This window comes from Gymnogyps californianus, chromosome 4, assembly GCF_018139145.2.
Source record: "Gymnogyps californianus isolate 813 chromosome 4, ASM1813914v2, whole genome shotgun sequence".
Classification (NCBI taxonomy): Eukaryota; Metazoa; Chordata; class Aves; order Accipitriformes; family Cathartidae; genus Gymnogyps; species Gymnogyps californianus.
In genome coordinates this window covers 37,354,540-37,379,685 of record NC_059474.1, presented here as the reverse complement: position 1 = coordinate 37,379,685, position 25,146 = coordinate 37,354,540, and the positions used below count along the sequence as shown (strand labels likewise).

General features: G+C 38.3%; 1 protein-coding gene across 1 annotated transcript in view; it reads left to right on the top strand.

Annotated features, from left to right (window-relative positions):
* WWC2 (WW and C2 domain containing 2) overlaps positions 1–25,146 on the top strand; it is a 102,930-nt gene that overhangs the window by 24,586 nt on the left and 53,198 nt on the right. The window contains exon 2 of the mRNA XM_050896048.1: positions 12,416–12,525. Within this exon, the coding sequence (XP_050752005.1) occupies positions 12,416–12,525 (110 nt within the window). The remainder of the gene's footprint in view (positions 1–12,415; positions 12,526–25,146) is intronic.

Here is a 25,146-nt window from a genome sequence, read left to right as displayed (position 1 = left end):
TACAATACTGTAATTTTACAGTACCCTGACACTTTAGCATCTTGCACTTTTAAGTTCAACGTTAGATTTGTATGAAGCAAACATATTTGCTACAGCCCTTACTCGTTATTTCATTTTTGTGCAGTTTTACTAATATATGTCAGGCTGTGGCTTCCATCACTCTGCTCTCAAGAATGTAAAGATTTTTCTAGAGGCTGTCTTCTATGAAACCATAGCTGAAATAATTTGAGGGAACTTTCTGAACCGTTTGCAGCAAGGATTGGCAGACTTTTTTATGGTCTCTTATTAATACTAAAATATAAATATATTCCCCCTTTTTTTAATATTATGCTGCTTGCAGTTGTATAAAATCAGTGGTGTGTTTGTTCATTTTCCGTGTAAAAAATTGTTAATACATTTTAAAGATTTCTCCTTCTCCTGTAGCATCTGGAAATAGAGTTTACCAGTGCCCAGAGGTTGGCCAAGTGGTTGTATACCATTTGAGCTCTGATCTAGCTCAGTCTTTTTGCAACAGGAGCTGCAGTGTACTGCAAAACACGTAATGATTTAATGAAGGATGCATTAAAAATTGTTACAAAACAAGTGATTGGATGAGATGTTAGAAATCAGGACATGAAGAACTCAGTATTGAAAATAACAGTTAGAGTGGGGTGCTGTCTCCCCTTGGGCACAGTTTGTAGGTCTGTAACTGAATTGCAGTGACCTGGGACAGTTAACTCAAGTTCTCTCTTCCCTGCTTCTGGAATGATTGGTGTACTTGGCTGGAGTGCTTCACAGTACTGAAGTTGAATGTTTGTGAGGTTATTTGAGATGTTCAGATGGATGGTACTTTTCAAAAGTGCTTGTCACAGATTTGAGTTTCCTGCTACTGAAATTGGTAACACTCTTGCTGACTTCAGTGGGAGCAGAGTTAGGCGAGGAGAGTCTTTAAATATCCTCTCTATAAATCCAAAGGTTCCTTGCAATGCAAGTATTTGTTTGCAGGAGGAGTGAAGGGGAGTTCATGTAACAAAATTTTCAAAATCATTTTCTGTAGCTGATGAGGTGAGTAGTGGGGTGATTTGGACTAGCGTGTGTATGAAATTACGGAAAGGTGGAAGGGGGAAGGTTAGGGATAGGGAAGGTCTTTTAATGCTGACATTAACTGTTATGATTGTTTTCTGGTTTTGACTGTGTTCTTTCTGTGAAATGCATTTCTCTTCCCAGATTTAATTTTCACGCTACAGAAATATCCTATATTTAACCCTTTAGTAGTTAACTATCTGCCACGAAGCCTGCTTTTGATACTTTGTGCCTGACAGATAGCCAAGCTGACAAATCATCCCAAATAACAGAATAAATGTTTTAATCCTTTATTATAAGTGTATCTGTTTTGATTTTTTTTCTAATAAAGTATTCCAACCTATGGACATTTTCCTTCCATTGTTTGTTATATCATGCTTCAATTAAATGGTAAGCTTTTGGGGACAGATGTTGCCCCTGTTTGCATATGGAAATTATTGCAGAGTTTGTGCCTTTTTTGAATTTCACAAACCAATGCTTGACTGGGTTTGGTCTTTTGGTTTTGTTTTTCTTTCCTTTTTTTTACTTGTGTATTTCTAAGGGTACATCTTCCTATTGTAGAGGAATAAGTTGATAATAAATGTATGAAATGAGAAGCAGAGTGGTACAAGACAGGTAAAAGAAACGTTTCCAAGTCAAGTTTGCAGGTAGAGATTGTAGGATTGGGAACACTTAAAATTACTGGGAAAATATCATGGTGTTTGTGGACTTAGATTAAAACTAATAGCTAAGTTTCTTAACAGTGTTCTCAATTGATGGCAACATGGTTTCCCTCTATCAACAGTGTACAGTCATGTATATACAAATAACCTATAGCAACACTGCACATAATAGCCTTTTCATAATGTCACTGCATTTGAGCTTTCCGGGGGAAGGCTCAAAGGTCGTATCGTTGGTTTATGGCTGTGGAATTATCCCTGTGCTAGGGTATGGTTATCAGACATTCCTCACATTCCAGGTGTCTAATATTATAGTGCTTACACGCCAGCGCAGGACCAACTGCTGTGTCAAAGAAAAACGCAGGAGAAAACATTCATGGCATTACCCATTTCCATTCCTCTGCCCCCCCTTCCCCCTAACCTTTCAAAATGTCATCTTTGCATTGAACTTGGCAATGTTAAAGGGATAAACAAATTACAAGTAGTGATTTGGTTGGGGGGTTTTGCCCTACAAAACCAAATAGCTAGTATGCTGAGCTGGAATATAATTGGTTCTCCTTTTCACTTAAGTATTTGGTTTCTTTCGGTACCTTCAATGATAAAATGATATAGCAAAATGTATAGCTGTGTTCAGTGTGGGGTTTTTTTCTTCACTGATGGTAATTGTTAAGTGGAAAGCCAAAACAGTTTATCATAATCAAAAGGAAAAGGAAACAAAAAACCCATGCCAGCAGGCAGTTTGACCTGGTCCTGCAACCCGTGGGTGTGGGTCCCTTCCTTCCCAAAAGCATTCTTCCCCTTCTGGGTCTCAGCTATTCAATTTATGTGCCTTTTCAGAAGCACCTGTGAAGGGACAGAGTGAGTTGACATTGAGCTAATGTTAACCCCTTTGTAACTGGGAAGAGGCAGTTACGCTCTGCTTCATTGCTGTTATAACATATTTTTATTGCAGTCATTAACATGCACATAGCATCTTATGGTAAGCTGGAAGGCAGCATGTTCCCTCTGCGCTCACCTCCCCGTATCTTCTGCCTCCTGTACTGAAATCTTCAGTTGTGTGTTCTCTGCTTGCTTGCTTGCTTCCTTTCATGTGTGTGTATGTGAGAAGGACATCAGTTCCCTGTTTTGTGTTTTTTCTGTAGAGGAAACAGGCAAGATCTTAGACGACCTGAAGATTTCTGTCCTTAACTTTTCTGTATTGCATAAAGCTTAGGGAGTTTGGGGATGTGTAGAATTTTTAAGCATTGACGATAAGTCTTAAAATAAAGAAATAAAAAGGATAGTAATTTTTGTTAATATATTGCAAGCTCTTAATTGCTGATGATTTTACAGGGCACTTGCAAAACTACTAAGTGAAGTAGAAACATGTTTTTTAGGAAAACTGTGTGTTCCACCATAGCAGATTTTTTTATTATTATTTGTTTTGGTTTGACCTTTTCCCCCCCGCCCCAGTTACTTGCTGGGTTTCTTGTTTTTTAGTTTGGTTCTCTACTGCTGCAGATTTTACTGGCTCCTCTAAGGCAAACTCCCCCCAAATATATGTCCTTTATTTGTCTAAGGGGATAGCATTCATTCTGTAGGAGTTTTTTTGTTCAGCTATTTTTATTATCAGGTTGTGTTTTTGAAGACTTACTTGTGCTGCTGTTAAAATAAGTGGACTCAAATTCTTTGCAGTAATAGGTAGATTTTTGTTTTAAAGAACTTGTTGCTCTCTATGTACAATGCATCTTTTCTAGTAAATATGTGGCTGCATTGGCTTAAAATGGTTATGTTCGTAATGGATATTGGAAACTAAGAACTCTTGTCAGATTTCTGGTTTTTGATGTTGTACAAGGTTAGTAAGTGATGTATAATTATATTGAATTTATGATTCTTTTTTTTTTTTGTTGTAGTGGGGTTGCAGAAAGGTTAGTTCGTTTGTTTTCATCCTTGCTCTGGCAGTTAAATGTTTGACTAAATCAGGAATAGTTGTTCCTGGAAAACATCTGAGGAATGGAGTAGTTTTCTACTGTCATGAGTGCTTGTCTCCAAAACCAGTCATTGGTGAGGTATCAGCTTGTTATTTCTAAGTGGTACTTACTGAATATGGTGAACAGTTGTGTGCCATGGTACAGTGTACGAAACTCTGAGTTGGTCTTCAGTAAGGCCTTTTGGCATTAGCAGTCAGAACCGATAATGTACTGATACTGCCATTTCACATGGTAGTATTAATGCAACTCTCTCTCTGGAGGGCTCTCTAACTGAGAGCTAAGACACCGTTCAGCACACTGCCCTTTTCAGTAAAGCATTTCAAAACAGCCTTGAGTAGTTTGCCTGAATTACAGAGAAGAAACAGCTTATCATACTCTAAAAAGGTTTAAAAAACTCCAAACCCTGCAAGGTTGGAAAACAATTAGATTTTAGTTTCTGCTTGATCTTTGTGCGCTTCCTGAACACGCTATTGTGTTCACCTGGGCTGCTGGCTAGCTAGACAAGAGTCTTTTAATGGAAATTGTATTTTTCGAAGTCTTAGATGTTCCCTGAAAAATCGTTGAATGTGATCTAGTCCTATCTACATGAACCCACAGCTCACTTGTACTATGGGGGATGTTGTAAACCACTGTCAGTACGAGTTCAGTACTGGAAACCAAGTTTTTGAGCTTGTAAAATAGTTGCGAGAGCCCATGATCCCAGTAGTATATACACAAATAATGTCCAGCCATTCTGTGTTGCTGTAAGGTGGTAAACTTACTTATGTATGTCTCTTAGTATAACCCCCTATCTGCAGGTGTGTACATTTTCATTTACCCAAGAAACCCCTCTAAAACCAAGTATATTTCTTTAAGGCCTGCTGCCTGTCATAAGTATTCAAGGGCTTAAAAGATTCATAGGATAGAAATTGCAAGCTATTAAAAATGATACTATACCTGTATGGTTTTTTTGTAAGAAAAATAGAATCAGTGCCCAAATGTCTCGAGTTTCCATTATTTTTATAAAAATTTGACTGTTTTGCCCATCTTTGTATTACCAGGAGCAGAATGATCTGAAATCTGGAAAACAAGTGAAAATTCATTAAATATATCCAGGAAATACTTGCTGATGGAGTTAATAAATCTTTGTCTCCTAAAAGTGTATAACTCTGCTGTGACTCTATTCTCTGCAGTTAGTTTTTGAGTATCCAGGGGTGGTGCAAAAAGGCGAAGGCATGGTACTGTCAATGCACTGCTGACTGCTACATGTAAATGGTAGGAGTGTGGCTAGGAACGTTTAACTGTAAACCTATACTGTTGTGTGCATGCACGTGTTATACAAAACGGGCACATTAATGGTGCATATGCTAGTGTCTATAGGCATAAAGCAGCATGATGTAATGTTATTGAGAATTTTTCATAATGAAAGAATGGGGTGACATTTAGTTTGAACTACTCTTCGTAATTCTGTATTGGTGTATAAAAGGTAACATGCATGTTTGCTGTCTTTTAAATAGGCATTTGTTAATGTTTGGTTGCGCACATCTTGTGAACATGGTAAACAGATGCATGACCTTACCATATTTATTTTACACCACTATTCTAAAACGGGCTGCCACCATGCTACTCCTTGTTTGATGTGTTCTAATGTGGTACTGATGTCCACTTAGTTACTCTTTCAAAATAATACCTGTAATAAAGTAGCAGTATATCTTAATAATACCCTTATTAAAAGAGAATGTACCTAAGCGATACAAAGGTTGTACATAATGTCTTGGCCTGGTATCTGAACGGGAGGCACTACTGTGTTAAGAACATTGTGTTTAGAAGCTGAAATCCTGTCAATGCACTCATGAATGAGCTTTTTCAAGAGAGAGAGATTGTGCGTGGGATTTGCTAGTTTATAGAATTGAATGAACAAAGAATATAGCAAAAGGGTGTTTTATGGGCATGCAAATTCTGCCCCTTTCTGCAGGTAAATGTCCCAGTCACCGCTTTTTAAAGCTAGGAAAGTGACAGCAGTATTATTAATAGAAAGTAAATGCATTTTGTTGCAGCTTCAGCCACTGTGATTTGTGGAAGAGAAAATCATCTTCCTGATGTCATGTAACTTTCATGCTGTTAGTGGATACTGACCTCAGCCATAGGGAGCAGCAATGCCTCTCTTAACTCTGACCTGCAGCGTGGAGCTACAGCTTGGTCTCTTTTGCCATTCTGTGTGCACTCTGCTGCCTGGTATAGTATTCATCCCGTTTAAATTTAGTTACCTTGTATAGGCTAAGGAGCCTTGCATTCAGACTCCTTCTGTAGTCACTAGAAAAAGAGAGAAACCTTCAGTGTGATTCATCTTCAATCTAAATAGATGTGCTGAATCAGCCTCTCTAGGGAACCTAAAGGAGTAATTCAGGTTAGATAACTAGCTTTTGAAGTTAATGAGATTAATTGCACCCCTGAGTTTCATACAAGAAATCCATCTTGGGTGCCTGAAGTGAGTAAAATCCATGTTTGGGAGGATATTTGGGATGGGATTAGAAGACATGTTTATAGATCCTTCAAAGTCACAATGCCTATAGCATTAGAAAGTTGGGTAAAAATTGAAGTGATTTTAAGATCCAACTTGAGCACTAAATTCAGGCGTTCTAGTGAAGAATTTAGAACATTTTTCTTCTATTTATACAGTCCTTTCCCTGATCAGTTGATTTAAATTTTTACATTTTCTGGTCTTGAGCTACTGGATCAAAATAAGAAAGAAATACTATCAGTTGTCCTTTTGCAAAATAAGAAATTCGCTGATGCTGATATGTTCCTATTCTGTGTCATTGTGCTAACTGAAAATATTTGTGGGGAAGCACTCAGAGGAAACTTTTTGTGTTACTGTTGTATTGTGTTATTGGTAAGTCATCTGTACACCCTTCTGTAATGGTGTATGTAGTTAAATCAGCCAGATTCCAGGTAAGTTTGCATGTAGTCCTTCCATCACTGGATTTCTTCTGTTATGTTTTAATAGATTCCTGCACATCTAAATAGTAACTTATGTTTTGTCTTCTCAATTCCTAGAGTGTGGAGAAGAGGTATATTTTTCAGAACAGTTTCTGCTAGAAAAAGTACTAGTGAGTACTGCATTGTAAGAGAAAATAATGTGTAATGTACGGGTGTGAATTCAGTCAGTACAACACTTCATATAAGTGTCACAAGATCTTGCTACATGGCAAAGAACATGAGGTCATTTTGGGTAGGGGATAACTGGGATTTGGAGAAAGTTTTCAAATGCATGTTGAAGTTGTTATAGAAGTTGAGCATTGACCCTAATTATAATTGAATTTAAAACTCCAAGTCTTGACTGTAGGTCAGGCACCACACAGCAAAGGAGGTATCCTTGGAAGTCATTTTGAAAGAGATTAAGATGAACCTGTTCATAATTCTCACGTATTTATGTACCTCTTACCAACCTGCATATTCTTCCTTTCTGAGACTTCTTTTCCTCAGTTAGGTTTGTTGTGGGTTTTTTTGGTCTGTGTCTCTTACCTCCCCCCCACCCCTTTTCTGAGATCTGCCTAGTGTAACCTTTCTCTCTTCCCCACACCCTCCACCACATATATTATAAATCACAATAAATCGGTCTTACAAAATTGATGCAAATAGTTGTAAGCAAAAGATGACGAGCTGTACTCACATAGTCCTTCAGAGTACGGATAAAATCAGGTCTTGAAGTATGCTAAGGAGGTCAGTGATGCTGGTATCAGCTGAGTTTAGGAGAGAGCAAAGACCAAAGTCCAGAGTTTGCTATTGATAAAGTAGAGTCCTAATCATAATATGGATGACCTCTGGTTCAATTTTACAGTTGTTTTAATCCTGAACAGATTTTGGAGGAAAAAAAGGAGTCAGAGGAGGAATGCAGCATTACTCTTGCATAGCACAATGTGGTAAAAATAGTGTGTGTATGTGTGTATATATATATACATGCATACACATTTTTAAGAACATGCACGTTGATGATCTCAGATCACAGAATTGTGAAATATCGTGGGCTGTCCGTATCTTGACAGAAGGATAGCATTCCCTAGTATATGTAGTAAATTTCTCTTTTTTTTTTTGTGGACCCTGACCTTAGGAAGAAGCCTTTCTTCTATGTATTTTTGTGATCTAGGGAGTACATCAAGCAAGAAAGTTGTCCAAATGGAACAATATTGCACTGACAGTCCATCAGTCTGTAGTTACGGTTCCATTTTACAATATCATCAGCCTCTTTATTAAGTTTATATGCATATACAGACTTATAGGCATGGCTGCAGATGCAATAGCAACTGTTAATGATAACACGTATATCATTGTAGAATCTACATTTTAAGATCTTAGCTAACTTTATATTTTGAAAACTTTAAAGAAAAATGTGAATTTGAGGTGGTAATACAGCTTCTCAATTTGTAAACTGTATTTGTCCCCTAGGTTTCCCAGGGCATCTGTGAAGTGATTGGCAATAACATAATTATATACGGCTTACATAATGGAATTACAGAATGCTTCCTGGTTTTCTTAAGAGTAGCCACTTCTCATTACACACACCTGCTTCTTGTTCCCTTGGTCTAGGGAGTACACTTCAATCTGTATGCTGAAATGGAAGTGTTGCAGCCATATAGGGTTGAGTAGATAAAAATGTTATATGTGAGCTAAAGGCTAATAAATTAGTCTTCACTTGGAAGGAGTTCTAGAAGGTTTAAAAAAAGAAAAGTGCCCACAGGTGAGAATACTTGAGCTTATGATATGCATTAAAAAATCCACCTTTTGTTAACTAATTAAACTTCATAGTATACTAAATGTGGACTTTAAGCCATCCTTTTTAGAGTATCAGTGTTCTTTTAAGAACATGTAAATTGATGACTACAAACTGAGAAAGTATTATAAACTACCTCAGAATATCAGTACCCTGGGACACAGCACTTAATCCTCTATTATGGTGCAATAAACCTCATTTTTCTTGGGTCACGGTTAATGAATGTAATGGCAATCCGTCTATCATAGGTTATTATGTCACAGATAATGATCTTCACACAGACAAGATTCCTTCAGTCCCTGCTCCTAGGTATTATTTCCTTTCCAATTACATGTCGTAACTCTTTGCTTTCAACTTTTGTCTTGCAAATTTTCTCTTGCATTTTACTTATCTTCATGTCATGTTAATCTCATCCATTTGCCATACGTATTTTGAAAGTAAATACTGTTTATGTTGAGACCCTTCTGAGGGCCCTAAGCAATTGGATATCACCTTGTGCTGATTGCTGCTCAATTGTAAAAGTCCGTGGCAGACTTAAAAATCTGATGCTATTAAAAGACTCTGGAACAAAAAAGAGAGTCATGGGGATGTAACACTCTTAAGTAATTGTGATCTTGGTTTTTTTAAACCTTTTCATGTTTTAAAAATCTATTCAGGAGCAGTTCTCCTGACATAGTTCAGATCTTAAGGCTGCAACGTCCAAGCATGATCCAGCAGAGCAGAATTCATAGAATAATTTGCCCAGTACTGCCTGTATTTTGGGGCCTCTGTCTCCCTCTTCTTCTTTTGTTTAAGGTCCAGAGTGGGTCACTCAAGTACTTTTCCACAGTTTTTTAGCATTGCTTTAATTTATGGAGTGTCTGGGATGAGAGAGTGGCTGCTGTTCATTCTCACAGGTGTCCGATTTCTCACAGGTGATAACACCTGGACAGAACATCCACGTGGCCAGAGTGATCCGCAGTCTAACCTACAGAATGTGCTGTAATAGTAAGAAGTCAGTATTTGATTAAAAATAAAATTGGTGTGGAGTGCAGATGAAAAGCCAGGATAGTACTGGGTTTATATCCTTCCTGTAGGAGTGGTTTAAAAAGCACATCTTGTGATTGTTGCTAACTGTGGTGTGTATCTTTGGTGAAAGTATTGAATGCTTATGCAGAGTTCTAAATACAGCGATTAGAGACCATCTGGCCATGTTTATACAAGTTTGTTATGATCCCTACTCTGCTATATGGTATTTCAAATGTTTTTTCTACTTGAACTACAAGACTTGTGTTTTGACTTAATGTTATAACATTAAGGCTAAGGATGACATTGAACTTCGATTTTTATTCAGTTTAAGAAATGTTTTATGAAAATCCACATTTGTAATCTGATTTGAGGCAGGACTTTCTTCACAGCAAGATGTGCCCTTGTAGTTGGCACAGGTTCACATGACTAACCAAACTCACCAAAGGGCTGTTGCTTTTACGTGATTGATGCTTCCTCTGAGCAGTAGTGGCCTGGGAACTCTCTGACATGGGTACTCTGTGTTCAGTCCGCTGCGTGCTGTGGACAGCCTGTCTGAAGCTGTGATTGTGTGCATTATCCTGGCTTTAAAAGGCTTCTCCTGGTTTCCTAAGAGTCATCTCTTTCCATCTAGCTGTTACTATTTGCAAACAAAACAGTAATCTTTGAAGTGATGCTGGTAATTATTGGTAGGTAGTATTTGGGCAGGTGTATTTGATACGGCAGTGCTAGGCAGCTGCAGCTTTGCAGGCCAGCTGTTAGCCTGCTGAGCTGCGTAGCTGCCATCCTGGCCACAGCAGCACAGCTTCTGCTGCCCTGAGAAAAGGAGGAGGGTGAGGAGCAGAGTGGCAGGTCTGAGCTGGGGGATCTAGAGAGCTCCTTCTTGGAACAGCCTCACTCAGAGCAGTGCTGTGTCTGGATTTAAAAATGTATGTCAGCAGTGGGAGAGGATATAATGAGTAGGCTTGGCTTACTTGCAGACCTGGTCTGTTTCTGGAGATCGCTGAGGAGTTTACCCCAGTCAGCTTCAGGGGCGTGTCTTCTCCTGCATTGTAATGAGGAGGATGGGTCATGTCCATTTGAGATTTACTTTAGAAAAGGAGCTCTTGGACTGTGAGGCAGCATATAGTGGGTTAAGGTTGAGAAGAACAGGTACTACAGAAGCTATGCCTTCTCACTCTACTGAGAAAAGTGTCTGTGGCTGGCCACTCTCATGGAGAATCTCTCCCAGTAAACAGAATTTTTCTCACAGCTTGCTTGTGCTGCTTATAATCCATATTTTATATCCTAGTGATGTAGATGTAATTCCAGATTAGTAATCTCACCTGAATTTTGCAATAGTTTTCAGTGTGTTTGGTGGTTTTGCATAGCAGTTTGTAAGTGGCAATAAATTAACGAATTTGCCTTATATATGTGAATGTGTTCAGGACCTCAAATTAAGCATTAATAACCTTCATAGGATTATGTTGTAAACTTCGGAGAAATATGAGGAAGTGGATTCATGCTTACAATTTAAAAAAAATAAATTGAAAAAAAATCACAGTTCAAAAGGTTTTGGATCCTAAGAGCTTGGTCCTTTGTAATTTCTGCAATCCTAGTTTGGAAGAATAAAGTGTTGCCCTAATTAAAGAATTGGTAGGTCAGATCCATCAATAATAATAATATAGTTGTGGGACAGTGGTTTCTAAATCAAACCAGTACTCAAATTTCTATTTTCTCAGCTGCATAAAGAAGTATTTCAATACTTTTGTAAAGTATTTTCTGTTTGGTGTTTTCTACACAAAAAAAAGCCAATTCATTTTGTAGAAAGTGAAATGTACTTTTCTTTTTCATTCATCACAAAAGTGTCAATAAACCAGTTTCTTTTGGTCAGAAACTAATTGAAGAAAAAATACTGAAACACAGAAAAGCACATGTGAATTAGACTGTTAGCTTTTTATTTGTATAGAATTTTAATGATGAGATGAAAAAACAAGTCTTAGGTGATAGAACTTAAGCAGCAGTGAGCAAAGGAGGTGATGCTCGTGTGTCCCACAAACTGCTCTTGGTAGTCTTACTCTGAGGATTTTTTTAAACTCTGGATATGTACTAATCTTGTTGTCACTGTGGTGACAATAAAACCTGAAATCTCTTGTTCTTCCTATGACATATATCAGTATATCAGACATGGCATTTATCTGGGGGGTTTATCAACAGGAAACTCAATACTCATTTCTTTTAAAAAAAAAAAAAAAAAAAAGAGGGGGGGGCAAAAAGATGATGATGTAAAGCTTTGCTCAGCCTCAGTTGGAAAAGAGCCCATGTATTATTGTTATCAATCTACTTCTTGTAACAAATAGGTGCTCCATTATTACAATGGAAAAACTTCAATTGTCTATCTTCCTAAAAAAGCACCAAGTGAACATCTGCGGCCCATTAAATGTTACTTATAAAATGTCTGTCCTGTGCACACTGCTGCTTATTTTATTCAAGTATGTGGGTTGATAAGTGCTGCTAACTGCATCTTAGGGGTCTGTACTCTCTTTTCTGAGTTTCCTGTCTGTAGTCACTAGAGAAGATGACCTTGAAATCTTGTGCTCTCATCACAGACTCAAGGTTGAAGGGTCCAGTTCTTCTGGGGACAAATAGGAGGGTAGACTTTTATTTTTTTTTATTACAAGCGATTGGTTATTGTTTAATTTTAAACTGTCAAATGTGAAAGATGTTACAGTGAATTTCTCACTTGCGTGCCTGTACTGAAAAAATGTTTGCAATAACTTATATTATGTTCTTGGAGTTAATGAATTCAGAAGGATGGAATAGGGGGAAAACAATCAAGAGCCTAAACTTTAAGAGGGAGAAAATAACTTGCTCTCCTTTCTCCCTGCTATCGTTCTTTAGCTTCTGTCATGATAGGAATTAATATGGATAACAAACATATGTATGGAAGAGAGAAAAGCTATACCATTAACTTGTTTCTTTGTTTTTAGGTTAACAAAGCCCTTGTCATTTGCGGATTGCGTTGGAGATGAACTGCCATGGGGATGGGAAGCCGCATATGATCCTCAGATTGGTGTATACTATATTGATCACATCAACCGTGAGTATTTTTCAATTTGCCATATTGATTATATGAGAAGGCTCATCTTGATTAGACTTTCCTGAAAAGCTTCGAAAGCATGACTGGGAGTAGGGAAAGATTTCTTGTAAGTTAAAGTAACAATTTCTGATTTTCAGTAGACAAATTATCCCGTTTGTGTGCATGGGTTTGTTGGGGATAGTTGCAGATGTATTATAGCTGGCTCAAAATTATTCATACGACTCTTCATCTTTTTCTGTGGAAGAAGTCCATGTAATGTGCAGTAAATAAAGATGGTTTACATCTGTTGGTATCTGTAAAGTGTAAGCTGTGTGGCGGCTACTAAATATTCAGCAGTGCACACTGGTGGAGGTAGTCTGTTACAAGTAACAGAAACTGGCTTCAGTCTAACTACTGAAAGGAACTATTGTAGATAAGGTAGTATGGAGTGTGTGGGGTATTTGTAACTTGTATATGAGGTCTGGCAAATGTACTGTAGTTGTAAGAATGTAGAATACATTTCAGGCTATAAATAATGCTATATTTTGTAGTAATTGGAAAGGGAATGGGGAATCAAAATGCTGGGGAAAATTTGCCCTTTGGTATAACATTATTGGCTTTAAAAGGCTTACAAGAAAATCTGCTGGTACAAAATGACTACATCTGTTTCTACGTATTTTTTTAATTGCATGGGAATTATGTCTAAACCATACAAAACTATAGCAAAATTTGAAATATAATGCTTGTTAGACTTACTGAAATGAATATATTCCTGAAAGCATTTCTATCTGCTTTTTATGTGTTTATTACTCTGTATTAATTGATACCTTTTTCTATTTTCTCAGAAATTGTTTTTAATAACATAATAGAAGAGATTCTATTTGAGATCAATACCTGAATATAGGTGCCTGCATCTGTGCTAGCAGTGCTATGTACTTACTTAAAAAATAGTAAGGTGTCTATGGCCATTTCAGATGTTTTAGGTTAGCAGAGACAACTGCACAAGGTCAGTAGATACGGCATGGACAGTAAGAGACCAATGGCCTTCTGGAACAAAAGCTGGAGACAAGGCTTGTTACCCATGGCATCTCAAACGTATGGGCAAGTGAATCAACTCAGATGTCTAAGCTGCTTTTGTAGTCAATAGCTATCTAGTCAATACAGTCAATGTAAAGTGTGATGTAGCTGACTGGTTGGGTGTCTGCTTTGAAGATGAGCTGATTTAAGCTCCTGTGGTTGGGTTGGACTGGAACTCTGATAACTAGAATGGGACATAAGGTATCTACTGTGCTTATTGAACACCTGCAGATAGACACCTAATCTTGAACTGAATCCCACCCAATAACCTCATTTTGGCTTTTATAGCCCTGCTTTATTGGAATAACAATGAGAATCCTCTGATCTTATGTGTGGTGTTAAATGTTCCTGAACTTTAAAAAATAGAAACATACTTGATTGAATTAAAAAGGTGAAGAAAGTAAAGGATTTGCTTCTGGGTCTAAATGCTATTATCAGAGGAACCTTGTCTTTAACTTCTGCTTTGGCCAAAACTATAAAACTTAAAGCTATAAAATTTTGAGAGGCAGTCCACATATCTGGGTGTTTTGAAAGTGCTTTCAGATCACTGCTCTGATAATTGTGCTCTTTTATTTCATGCATGCTCAAAACTTTTAATCAGTTCTAAAAATCTCAGTCATGTAGCTTTGTTGCTTTTTTCTTTTTTTTTCTCCCAGAAAGAGGTTAAATACTTTCTTTACTTTTAAATGCTATTTCTGTGCGTTGAAGGTGAATTCCTGAATATTATAAGCTGGTCATGTGTTGAAGTTCTGCTTCACACACCTGTAAGATGTTGAGGCTTGGACAGCTTTGTCTTGGAATTCTCTTGAAAATTGTTAATATACTGCAAACACTAATGCTTCCACTTAATAGAGAAGAGTTGTGTATATCCATCTCTACACGTGTCTTTCTGTGGCTGGGCCAAATAAGTGCGATTAGCTAGGTTTCTTTATATTATGTTAATGCATATGATGGGTGACAAAATGGTGTACTTTGGTATACTTAAAGTGGTTTCCATCCACTGTTTAGTAGTGCATTTGGTTCCTGTTATATTAATATATGTGTTGCTTTGTAGCAATTTCAGTGAAACTTCTTATTTTTGTAAAGTGGTGTATTTTAGTTTTGTACGCTGTATTTTGCGCGGTGTTTTGGTGAGAGTACTTGAGTTGCTGGGAGGTCAACTGCCCAAGAATCTTATAAGTAGGTCATTTGTCTGACATGCCAAATGTGGAGATTATAACTTCTACTTCACCTGACTGGGGTACATGTGTTGTTTTGATGCTATTGAAATCACTAGTATGGAGGTCACTAATAATTGGGGGTGGGGGAAAAGCCTTTCTAGAAAGCAGTTTTTGCACCTGCTTACTGCTTTATTACTAGTTTAATAATCCAGGTGTGTTGAATATGCTTTTTGGATTTGAACTGTTAAAATTCTCTGTCAGGACAGTGGCTATGTTAGAACAAGGAAGACTCCTTTACTTTTTCACCTGTATCGATTATAATTTTGTTAATTCTTTCTTACTGGACAAAGAACCCCAACGAGGGAGGAAAAACTGTACCCACTGCTGGGAGGAGGACCAAACGGATAGATGCCTGAAAACCAGGTTGGGTAAAGCAGAATTTCAGGACCCATAAATGGCAGCTTGAGGGATAGCGCCTTGGGAAGAAATCTGCTCCCACGTGTTAGGTAGGGAGAGGTGACTAAAGATGTTTCATGTTCACTGTCTTCTGGCTGGATTTATTTCATTCAGCAAAATGTTTGAGGGAAGGCCTCTGGATTCTCTCCTCTTGCATCCCATAATTAATTATTCTGAACAGCTTCTCTATCTGTCTTCTTTTTACTTTCTTTTTCTAGTATTGTTCCTACTGTGTGCCCTTGTACAAAGCTACATTTGATACAACTGTGAAGTTTCAGGTTGTCCACAGGACTTAGGAGCCGTTGTAGTAAAACTGGCCAATTTTGTTAAATTTCTCAAACCAACCCAAAAAGCTATGAGCAGCAGGCTAGACCTTAGTGCAATAGACTGTAAATTCAGAAGGTCTTATTCATGGTTGTTCCCTCCTTTTCTGTTGAAAACTCAAGGTTGAAAATGTTAAGGATGGAATTCCCATTAGTGGTCAGTGTGGGGCTTACTCCGCTCCTCTTGAAGGGTAGATACTGGCAAAACTCCCACTGATTTCAAGAAAGCAGTACTAGGCTGGACCTTGCAAAGTTCTAAAAATTCTACCAAATTTCTATAATGTCAGTTCTTCAAAAATTATTTAAATCAATATATCTTTTTTTTAAATAGTTAAATATTTCCCCCATCTGCGTGATTATCTGTCTTAGTCCTTTACCTTCCCTTCTCCCATACAAACCTGAGAAAAGCCTACCTTCCTTAACTGCCAGTGGAAACTCAATTTCTCTTCCACAGAGGGGTAAGAGTTGGCTGTGAGCAGTCTGCAATTGTAACACACTCCCTCACACTTGAGTAACTTTCTTTTGGTGTCAATATGTTTAAGTATAATTTGATTTTATTATCATCACACATTTTCTATAACTTTATATATTTTAATGAGTTTTTTTCAAATACAGTTTATTTTTTTTCCTAGCTTTTACTGATTGCCTTAGAGCTTTCTCATGATCCTTTTGGATGATGTAACCCACTTTGAGAAACACTGACTGAGGTCATTACTTTATGAATATATTATCCCAATTAGGAGTTTTAATGTGATGCTTTCAGCTTCAAGGGAGACCAGATTACAGGCCATCTGGCAAGGCAGAACATGCATATGATGTCGGTAGCTAATACTGTAAGAACGTAAATGCTTACCCTGTGGTTCAGTAGCGCCGTTTGTTAGAGGGATGACTGAAGGGATGTTACTTGGTCATCAGGGACTGAGGAGTTTCTTTTGTGCAGGATCCTTCTTACTGTGGTTTGGGAGAGTCCAAAGATTTTATAGCTTATGCTATTCACTCTTATAGTCATTATTGCATATACGTACTCGTGTGTTCATCTACTTCAGCTAATTTGCTAACATTTACTAATTTTGCGAAATAACACGGTTAGGAACTCAAGGCAATATCAACAATAAAAAAAAGTATTACTCCACTTTATTTCATATATCTACAGGCAAAGTCATCACTTTCAAATTTTTCCAATTCCTCTGCAGGGTTTTCAACATCAGGGGTTAAGTGGCTGAGATGCAAACATTTATGCTCTTAGAGCTTGGATTTGCAAACACTTTTAAGCTGATATAATCTCTGAAAGAATTGGTCCTGCTCTATTGCTACCTCTGGCCTTTTGTTCTGTCCCTGCAATGTTTCTGCTTATACTGGCATGAACATTTGCATGGCCAGACAGTGAATCAGATCAGGGAGCTGATTCGAGTTGAAACTAATCCGGTATGGAGGAAAAAAAAGTTGCTATTTGTTCTCCTTTCCACACCCCTATTTATGCAAGCAAGAGAGGGAAGGTGACCTGGGGATATGAATGAACAGTCAGGTGGAAGAGACAGGGGACAGCTGCTTTTCGTGGTAGCACTGGTTAAATGTGCTTAATGACACCCTTGAACTTTCATCTGCTCCGCGCCCTGTGCAGGCTTGCCAGGAAGCAGTTTTGACTCTCAGGCTGTGATTTCCAGGTGCACTTCTAGGGTGGTGGTGGCAGCTGAAGTAGCAGTCGTTGCTTGCGCTGGTTCCTGCCCCCACGTTGTGTTAGCGTGAGGATATGTAGTAAACACGGACAATGGGGAAGCACTCTGCTTCCTGAGGTGTGTGAGTTGTCATTCCCCATGTCCTCTTCCTTCCCCCAGCCCCCCAGGTTTTCTGATCCAGATCATCGCATGGGATGTGTGTAGATGAACAGCTGTGGAGGTAATAGGAGCAAGAAAGGGAAACTTCTACTTCTGGCTTGACATGAATAGTCTGAGGGAATCCTGGGCTGGGACAAGTTCTGCCTTGCCTTCAGCACCCTACGTATTCCTAAATAACTTATCCCCTTTACTGCCAGTTCTTATTTTCAGGCTCAGGAGTAACCAGGCAAGTGGTTGTTTTCTTTATTGCATTGATCTAGTTAACCTATAAAACATGTACTCTGCTGTTAGTAATGTTTAGTGGCAAAGGTAACAGAAAGGAACTGAATGACAGTATTTAAAAGATAAGAATGGGAAGTAATAGCTACTTGTAGCCCAGTAATATTTCAGACCATCACATCACTTTCTTTTTGCCACTCTACTTTGTATTCAATATGATGATTTTTCTCCCTGCCTTCCACCCCCAGCATTTTTCTTCAAAATGGAGCTGGACATCTACCTTCTCTGCTTCTGCAGTTCCTTCCTAGTTCGCTTTGCGAGCATGAATGCACCTTTCCCAGAGACAGCTTTCTACCACTGTTTCATCCACAAGGGAAAAGAAAATTTAGTCAGAGTGATGCTAAAACATCAGGAAGCATAGAGGTAGAGGGATTTGTGTCTGCTTAGCTTTGGAATAGAATTAGTTGGAGGTCCCTATATCCCAACTTAGTTTCCTTCCTTCTTAATTTCAAAGCCTGGCTATTTACCTACACTGTTTGACACTTATAACACAATATTTTAAATATAGGTATTCTGTTTCTTGTTGTAATCTTAAAGGCTTTCATGCCAGTTTACGCCTGTGCAACTGGTTTATCTAACACAGGGATTTTTGTGGATAGACTGACTCTTCTCTGCTCCACCCTGGGACTCTAGTACCTCTGCATCTATGAAAGTATGCCAGACTGTATTTTCAGACAAGGAAGAAATCTGAAAATCCCACCATGAGTCTGCAATTACCATTAGCTTGAGGGAGTCGAATGGTGTATCATGATCATAAATGTGCACTGTTTGTTCCCACGACCCATCACCATATTCTAAGCAAGTGGTGACATGCAAGCATTTGGGAAACAATTGTGAAGACTCTTTACTGTCAGCAAACGCACATGGTGAAAACCCAAGTGCAGTATATCTTGTCTTGAATCTTATTTATAGATAAGTATCTTCTCTGCGCCCTGGCTATAGGAAGGGATTAGAGTGATCTGGTGCATGCTAGCTACAGAAGGAGGGCTCGAGCAATGAAGGCTCTGGATTAAAGATTATTTTAGCTGCTGACTTTTATGTAAAGATCATACTTGCATGTTTTTCCTATGTCTTAGTTCTGATAGCCATAGCAGTAGAACATTACCTACTTACTGGATAATGTAGAGCAAAATGCTCAGAGTTTCTACTGCATTTGACTCTGAGATATGTAAGCATCTGCTACCCAGTATCTAGAGGAAACTAATGTGCCATAAGGATAACATGTTCAATATTTCTTCGTAAAAATCTCTGAATAACTATTTCTTGGAACTCTGCTCATGCTTGCACAGTATAGCTGGAAAACGTTCTCATTTTCTCTCATTACTCAAATTCAAGCACAGAATTATTTTATGGAAAAGTGAAGAAGGTGTCTGGAAGAGAGGAGGCATTTTTTGTGTGCAAGTTCTGTGGCAGGAAACAAACTGGAGAGCTCAGTTCCGAGCATACTCTGAATAACCTGACTTTCCTCCATGTCTCTCTTTAGAACCCATATTCCATCTTATTATGTGGTAGAATGTGATTTTCTTTGAGTATCCAACAATGTGTTAGATCATTTTTAAGACACTGTATATGTCATCTTGTTGGGCTGCACGGTCTTACTGAAACTGCTGTCTCTGTAATGTGCTATTCTTTATTTTTATGTACCTATTGAACAAATATATCAGTGTGAAATGATGTAATATTTGTTTGTGAATTCTTCCTCAAATTCTTGGGTATGAATTGCTTTTCTTGTTATTTGAGTTTGAATTGTAAGTATTTTAAAAAGCGGGGGGAAAAAGGAGTAAGGAAAAAAATGCATTCAAAAAGCCTCTGGTATGTAAACAATAAAGTGCATTCCTTAAGCCAGTCTAGTAACACTTGGTTGTTCTCCCTGAAACTAGTGCTAGTGCATTTGCTCTTTTGCTGTTCTTTAAGACTTGAACTCTCAGTTGCCCACAATGTTTGTTATGCCAGTTGAAGTACAATGAAGTAATATTTGCACTTTTTTTTTCTAAGTGTAGTTTTATCTGATTGCAGGCAAAAGTACTGGAGATTTGAAAACCAGTTTGTTTATCAAGAAGCGTGGGATATACTTGTAGAATAAACATATCCATAGTGATTACGTAATGTTGTTGATAAAATTGCTTTCACCACCTACCACTAAACTAACTTGCGTTATCCTGTGATGGTTGATATCAGACACCATTTTTCCTCTTCTGATGTTATATGTCAAAGAGTTGTTGTTGATTTTGTTTGTGCCATCTTGAGAGATTTTTGTGCAAGATACCGTTGAAATCTTTATTCTCCTTTGCTGGCCCCAGTTTGGCTTGCCTGCAGCCCTTTTCCATGGACTTGGCCTCAGCATGCGGTAGGCTGCTTTCCAGGTATCCCCTACTCAAACCACCTCTGTGGAGTAGGATGTAATCCTACCGCAGCAAAGGCATTGGGGACTGTTCAAAAACCAATCTGGATTTAGCTTGCACACTTTCTTCAGCCACTGGGGTTCAGGAGAAGAACCAGTGATGAGGAATCCTGAATCTAGTCAGCTATTGGGTTTGGGGTTTTGAGGCGTGTGTTACTCTCTTGAAGGTGTGGTTCTGTTTGGTTGGAGGTGGTGGTCCTGCAATTATTATGCAAGATAACCAGAGATGTCAGGTGTAATGGAGTTATCTTTTAATCACTTACTATTTCAAGCAGACAAATTGCCACCCTGACATAGTATCTAGCTGAGTTGTGACATGGTGCAACCCAGAGCACAGCCGTCTGTGTGTGGCGCACTCCTGCATCAGTCAGAACCACCCTGTTTCAGGGCTCAGCCACTGCAGTTTTGCCACCTCTTGTCTTGTATTGTAGCCCTGGTTTCCAGGTCTGGAAACTTTCCTGTAAGTTAGTATATGAGGGAGAAGGTGCATGGTATTGATGAGTAGATCCATACTTAAGATTCTAATGGATGACTGGATCCATAAGTAGGCTTGCTGCTGCCAAAAAAAGAATGTCGAGTTCCTTCCCCAGCTGGGTGGTTCTTCCTTCTGTATGCTGGCTCATTGGACCTTGGGTAACATGGCACAACTCACCTAACATGCCAGAACATGATGTGTCTGCTTTCATGTTATCTTTTGGAACCAGTGAGTGTTTAGGTGGGTTGAGTACATCGAATAGGCTTTGTGCTGGGTTGAGGGAGCACCAGAGACTGTGCAAAAGAGAACATGTCAATACGTACGTTGGGGAGTGTGGGTTGAGGAGACATGGTGGAAACCATCACTGCCAAAAAGGAGGGCTATTACAGCAGCTCCAGCTGTGGCACGCAACTCCCCCCTGCTCTTCTCCCTACAGATCTTACCTTGTTTCTAGCCAGGTCAACTAGCTTCCTGTGGAATAAGCCTCTCTTCTGAGATGGTGATTCTGCTACATTTACAAACTGGAATAATACGGGCATGTGTTTAAACAGATGAGAGTTCTCTCTTCAGGATGAAAAGTTATAATGTCACGATTTTGTCTCCTCTTGCTATGTATCTGTCCTTCTCAAGTAGCACTCTAGCATCTCCGGCATCTTTTTTCGTGGGACCCCTTGAGAGTACTTGTTCTCTAACTGTGTTGCCTAAATGCAACACATCTGACTGAAGACAGCTTACATGTGGGTCGTTCTAGAGCCAATCGATGCTATTATTTTGTTTGGCAAGGGGAGATGTTGGAAAACTATTGCTTCCACATATTGTTAATCCTGTAGTAAAACGTCCAATTCTCTCATGTCTAGCAGTAGGGCGTCAAGGAGCTGTTCCCTTCCCTGTGGGATTTTCTAGTGGGATTTTAATTTCATGTATTTTAGGGAAATATGATCTACTGCTGATAAGGTAATAGTTTCCTTCTGTTCAAGTAGACTGTAAAAATTTGACAGAGCTTCTTGACAGCAGACAGGAACATAACATATGAAAATATCTCACTTAAAAAAAAAATGGCATGCTTGACTATCGCCTATATCCTATGTATAATATATATCTTATGTATAATTACAGAGAGGATTTATAACATTGCTGCCCTTGCAGCAAGTTCTAGCCAAAGGAATAAACAAAACTTTCAAGGCATAAAGTCAGTCCTGGCATTTTGGTTTTGAATTATTGTTTGGGCCAAATTTTTTGCTGAGTTTAAGTGCATCAAACCTGGCTGGCAGTGAGCCAGGAAGAGTGCAGTTCATGAATAGCAGTATGATTAAAGCCAGCGCAGCTTCCTCTTCTACATTACAGGGCTGTGATCATTTCAGTGCACAGGAACGTCCTTGGGTGGAGTGTGCCATCCTGCTGCTTGTGCGGTTCCGCTGGGCGAGACCACAAGCGCTTTCTGTCTCACAGAATTTCCCCCCAGTGTGGGTAGTCACTCAGATCTTTAAAAATAGGATGAAATAAGTAGCTTGTTTATAATTTTTTATAAATTTATTAACTACGCAGTTGCAGTTTATTTGTTTAAAGTTAAATTAATTGGGTTTAAATCAAGATCTCTTAATAGAATTGAGTAATTTTGATTTGCAAGTGGCTTTGCCAAATGACACTAAAACCAAGTCAAATTAGGAATGTGTAACCTGTATATTAGGTGCACCACCACCCTCCTCATTCTGTTGCTATGGATCATTATTTTGCATTGTGATTGGACAGAAGTTGATATATAAAGATTTTTTTAAAATCTAAGCAGTGCTCTTGATAGAGCCTGATGTACAACTTAGTTGTTTAAAGATCCATTTTAAGGAGATTCCTTTAGTTCATATCTAAGTTTATGCCACGGAAAATGATGACTAGTATATCTTCTTCATTTTCTCTACAAGAAACAACTGAACTCTTGAATTTAACTATGGTGATGCAGAAAGTGTTGGAGAGGTCATGCCCGGGGGGATGATTTGTTCATTCTCCACTGCTGATGATTGAAGTCCAGTTAGCATTTTCTAGAACAGAAAGAACCCTACAGCTCAGTCTAGCATTCATAACCAGTGCTTACTCCTCACCTGACCAGCAGAAATAACATCTCCCCATCTGTCTAGCTAGCAATCTGTTTGTTGCATGGTTTGTATCTGCTGCAGACAAGGTTGTAAGGCATCCTGTTGCAGTCACCAGTGGAAACATTTATCTGCCCTAAAAAAGGAATAAGATCTCCCAAGTTTATTTTAGATCAGCTGTTGAATAATAAAGGTAGGAAATTGTTTGGATGTTCTTTGTGGTTTAAATCTCACTCCTTGGTTTAAGCATGAAGGGGTTCACATCTCATTTTGAAATGTTCAGCAAGCTGTTCCCTCAATGACATGCATGTAACTATCCCAATAATATTCTTGTGTATACAAGTTTGACCTTAACAGCAGGTGCTTAAGACATTCTTGCCCAAGGAAAAAAAAAAATCCTTATCTTTGTGAGGCTTTACTCTGAGAAGTATAAATATTTGTTTTTGAAAGAACTCTGCTTTTTAAAAAATTTTATTGGCTCTTGGAAGGTACATGTACTCAAATGAACATACTTTTCAAAATGCAGCACTACAGTACCAGAAGTATTATCTTTGTTTTTTTTTCTCTGTGGGGTAAACCTACTGATTAAAATTGAGACAACTGAAAATTATAGGTGAACAAGCATATGGTGCTGCTACACAGGCACACGTTTTATATATATATTTATATTTCATATATATATATATATATTCACATATATATATATATATGTGAACAACCTGCCAAGCAAGTGATATGCTTTTTGGGGTTTTCCACTTCATAATATTTAAGAAGACATAGAGTGAAAAATACTCCAGAGCCTTCTCTGCTTGGTAAAAGTTGAGTAGCAATTCTGGGATAGTCATTCCAGTACTGCTTTGCGTTTTCCAGGAGTATGTATTTTCCTGACTGAGCGTTCGTTCTGGAATAAAATACATGCAGATAGAATTGGCTGAGAATAATTTGACCAGTAAATGTACAGGCAAATACCCAAACCTCACTATGCTAAAGTTACAGTGTGCAATTCTTAAAATGCAGGGTCACCTTTAAGTCATTTATGACTATCAGTGTAAAAGATGTTAGCTCATATAATCATAGTATTGTTTTGCACGTGCAGCTTGGAGAGGCAAAAATAAAATGTTTGATTGTATTTGTCAGCAATACAAAATAATCTGCTGTTGATCAGCTTTGTCCTTCTCTTGCAGTCACAAGGACAGGGCATCTGTAGGCCATGTTTTAGAACTCTGCAGGCTACATTTGGTCTTTGGGCTGCATGTTGAGCAATCCTCACTTAAAACCTACAAGGCAATTACCTACAACATGCTCGAAGATGAGACCTTCCAGTCTTGTAAGATTATTTGGTGGCTGCTGGTTGCACTTTTAAAACACAATCACATCATTACATTCTTCTAAAAAACCAACATAACTGCATTTATCCTATTTGATCATTGACCCATGAGAATCCTGCTTCATGCTCTTCATCCTGCTTCACAAAAAAGGACAGCTCTAGAAACCAGCACTTCTTATCTCGTGTAAATAACTGACTGTGGAGGTGTGTTAAAGCACAACAGCAATAAGTGGCCACAGATTAGGGACATGTGTTGACTGTTTAGGAGAGAAAAGGTATCGGTTTGCTTCTTTGTGTGCCTGATATCTTTGTGGAAAAGAGCAGGTGGCTATAAACATGGATATATGTGTGTGTGTGTCCATAGCTATAGTTAGTTTTTTGGAGGGAGTGTTCCTGTTGGGGTTATTGGAAAACCAACTGTGTATAAAGCTTCTCTGCTTTAATCTTTCATGCACCGCACTTGGGTTTACATGATTTATACTGTCTATGCATCCATTGTGCAAATCTAAGAGATACCTTTCCCAGGCAGAAATACAAAAGCTTGTCATGTTTGTAAATGATGGAGGGGAGGTGTATATGTGTTTATTTGTTTGTTTTTAAAAGCATCAGTAGTTGCATAGACATTGTCAGTTTAGGATTCTACAGGGTTAGTTTTATGGGCTGCTTCTTTTTATTTGCATGTGTGTTGGTTTATATGATATTAACACCAAAAAAGGCTTTTGAAAAACTGGTAGTTAGTATGGGAAATTGTTATTAACCAGAACCTGTCTTTATAAGCTTTTGCTGTTACAAAATCTGTTTTCATACGTGGAGTTGAAAGAGTGCCTTCTCCCCAAGAGTGCACTTCAGCTACAGTTTAGAGCAATCAGATTGGTTCTGCTGCAGTTCTTTTTCCCCCCATGTCTTCAGCCACATGTTTGCGGTTTTCCCCCCCCGCATTGGTTCTCACAGTAAAGCAATTTAGAGAACTAAAGTGGCAGAAATCTAACCCAGAGAATAAACTTCCCTCTCCTTTTTGCAGAAAAATTCTGAATTAAATACTTTGCACTTAAATACTTTGGTACTGAATGTTACTTTTAATCTCTGTAGATCTATGCAGATTTGTATTATGTAACTTACAAAGAAAATGCAGTGTGGTGCATGTTTGCGTTTAGATTTCAAACTTTTCATGGCTATGTCTTACGAAAATGTTTTTGTACTTAGTACAGCTTTAAAGGAAGAATAT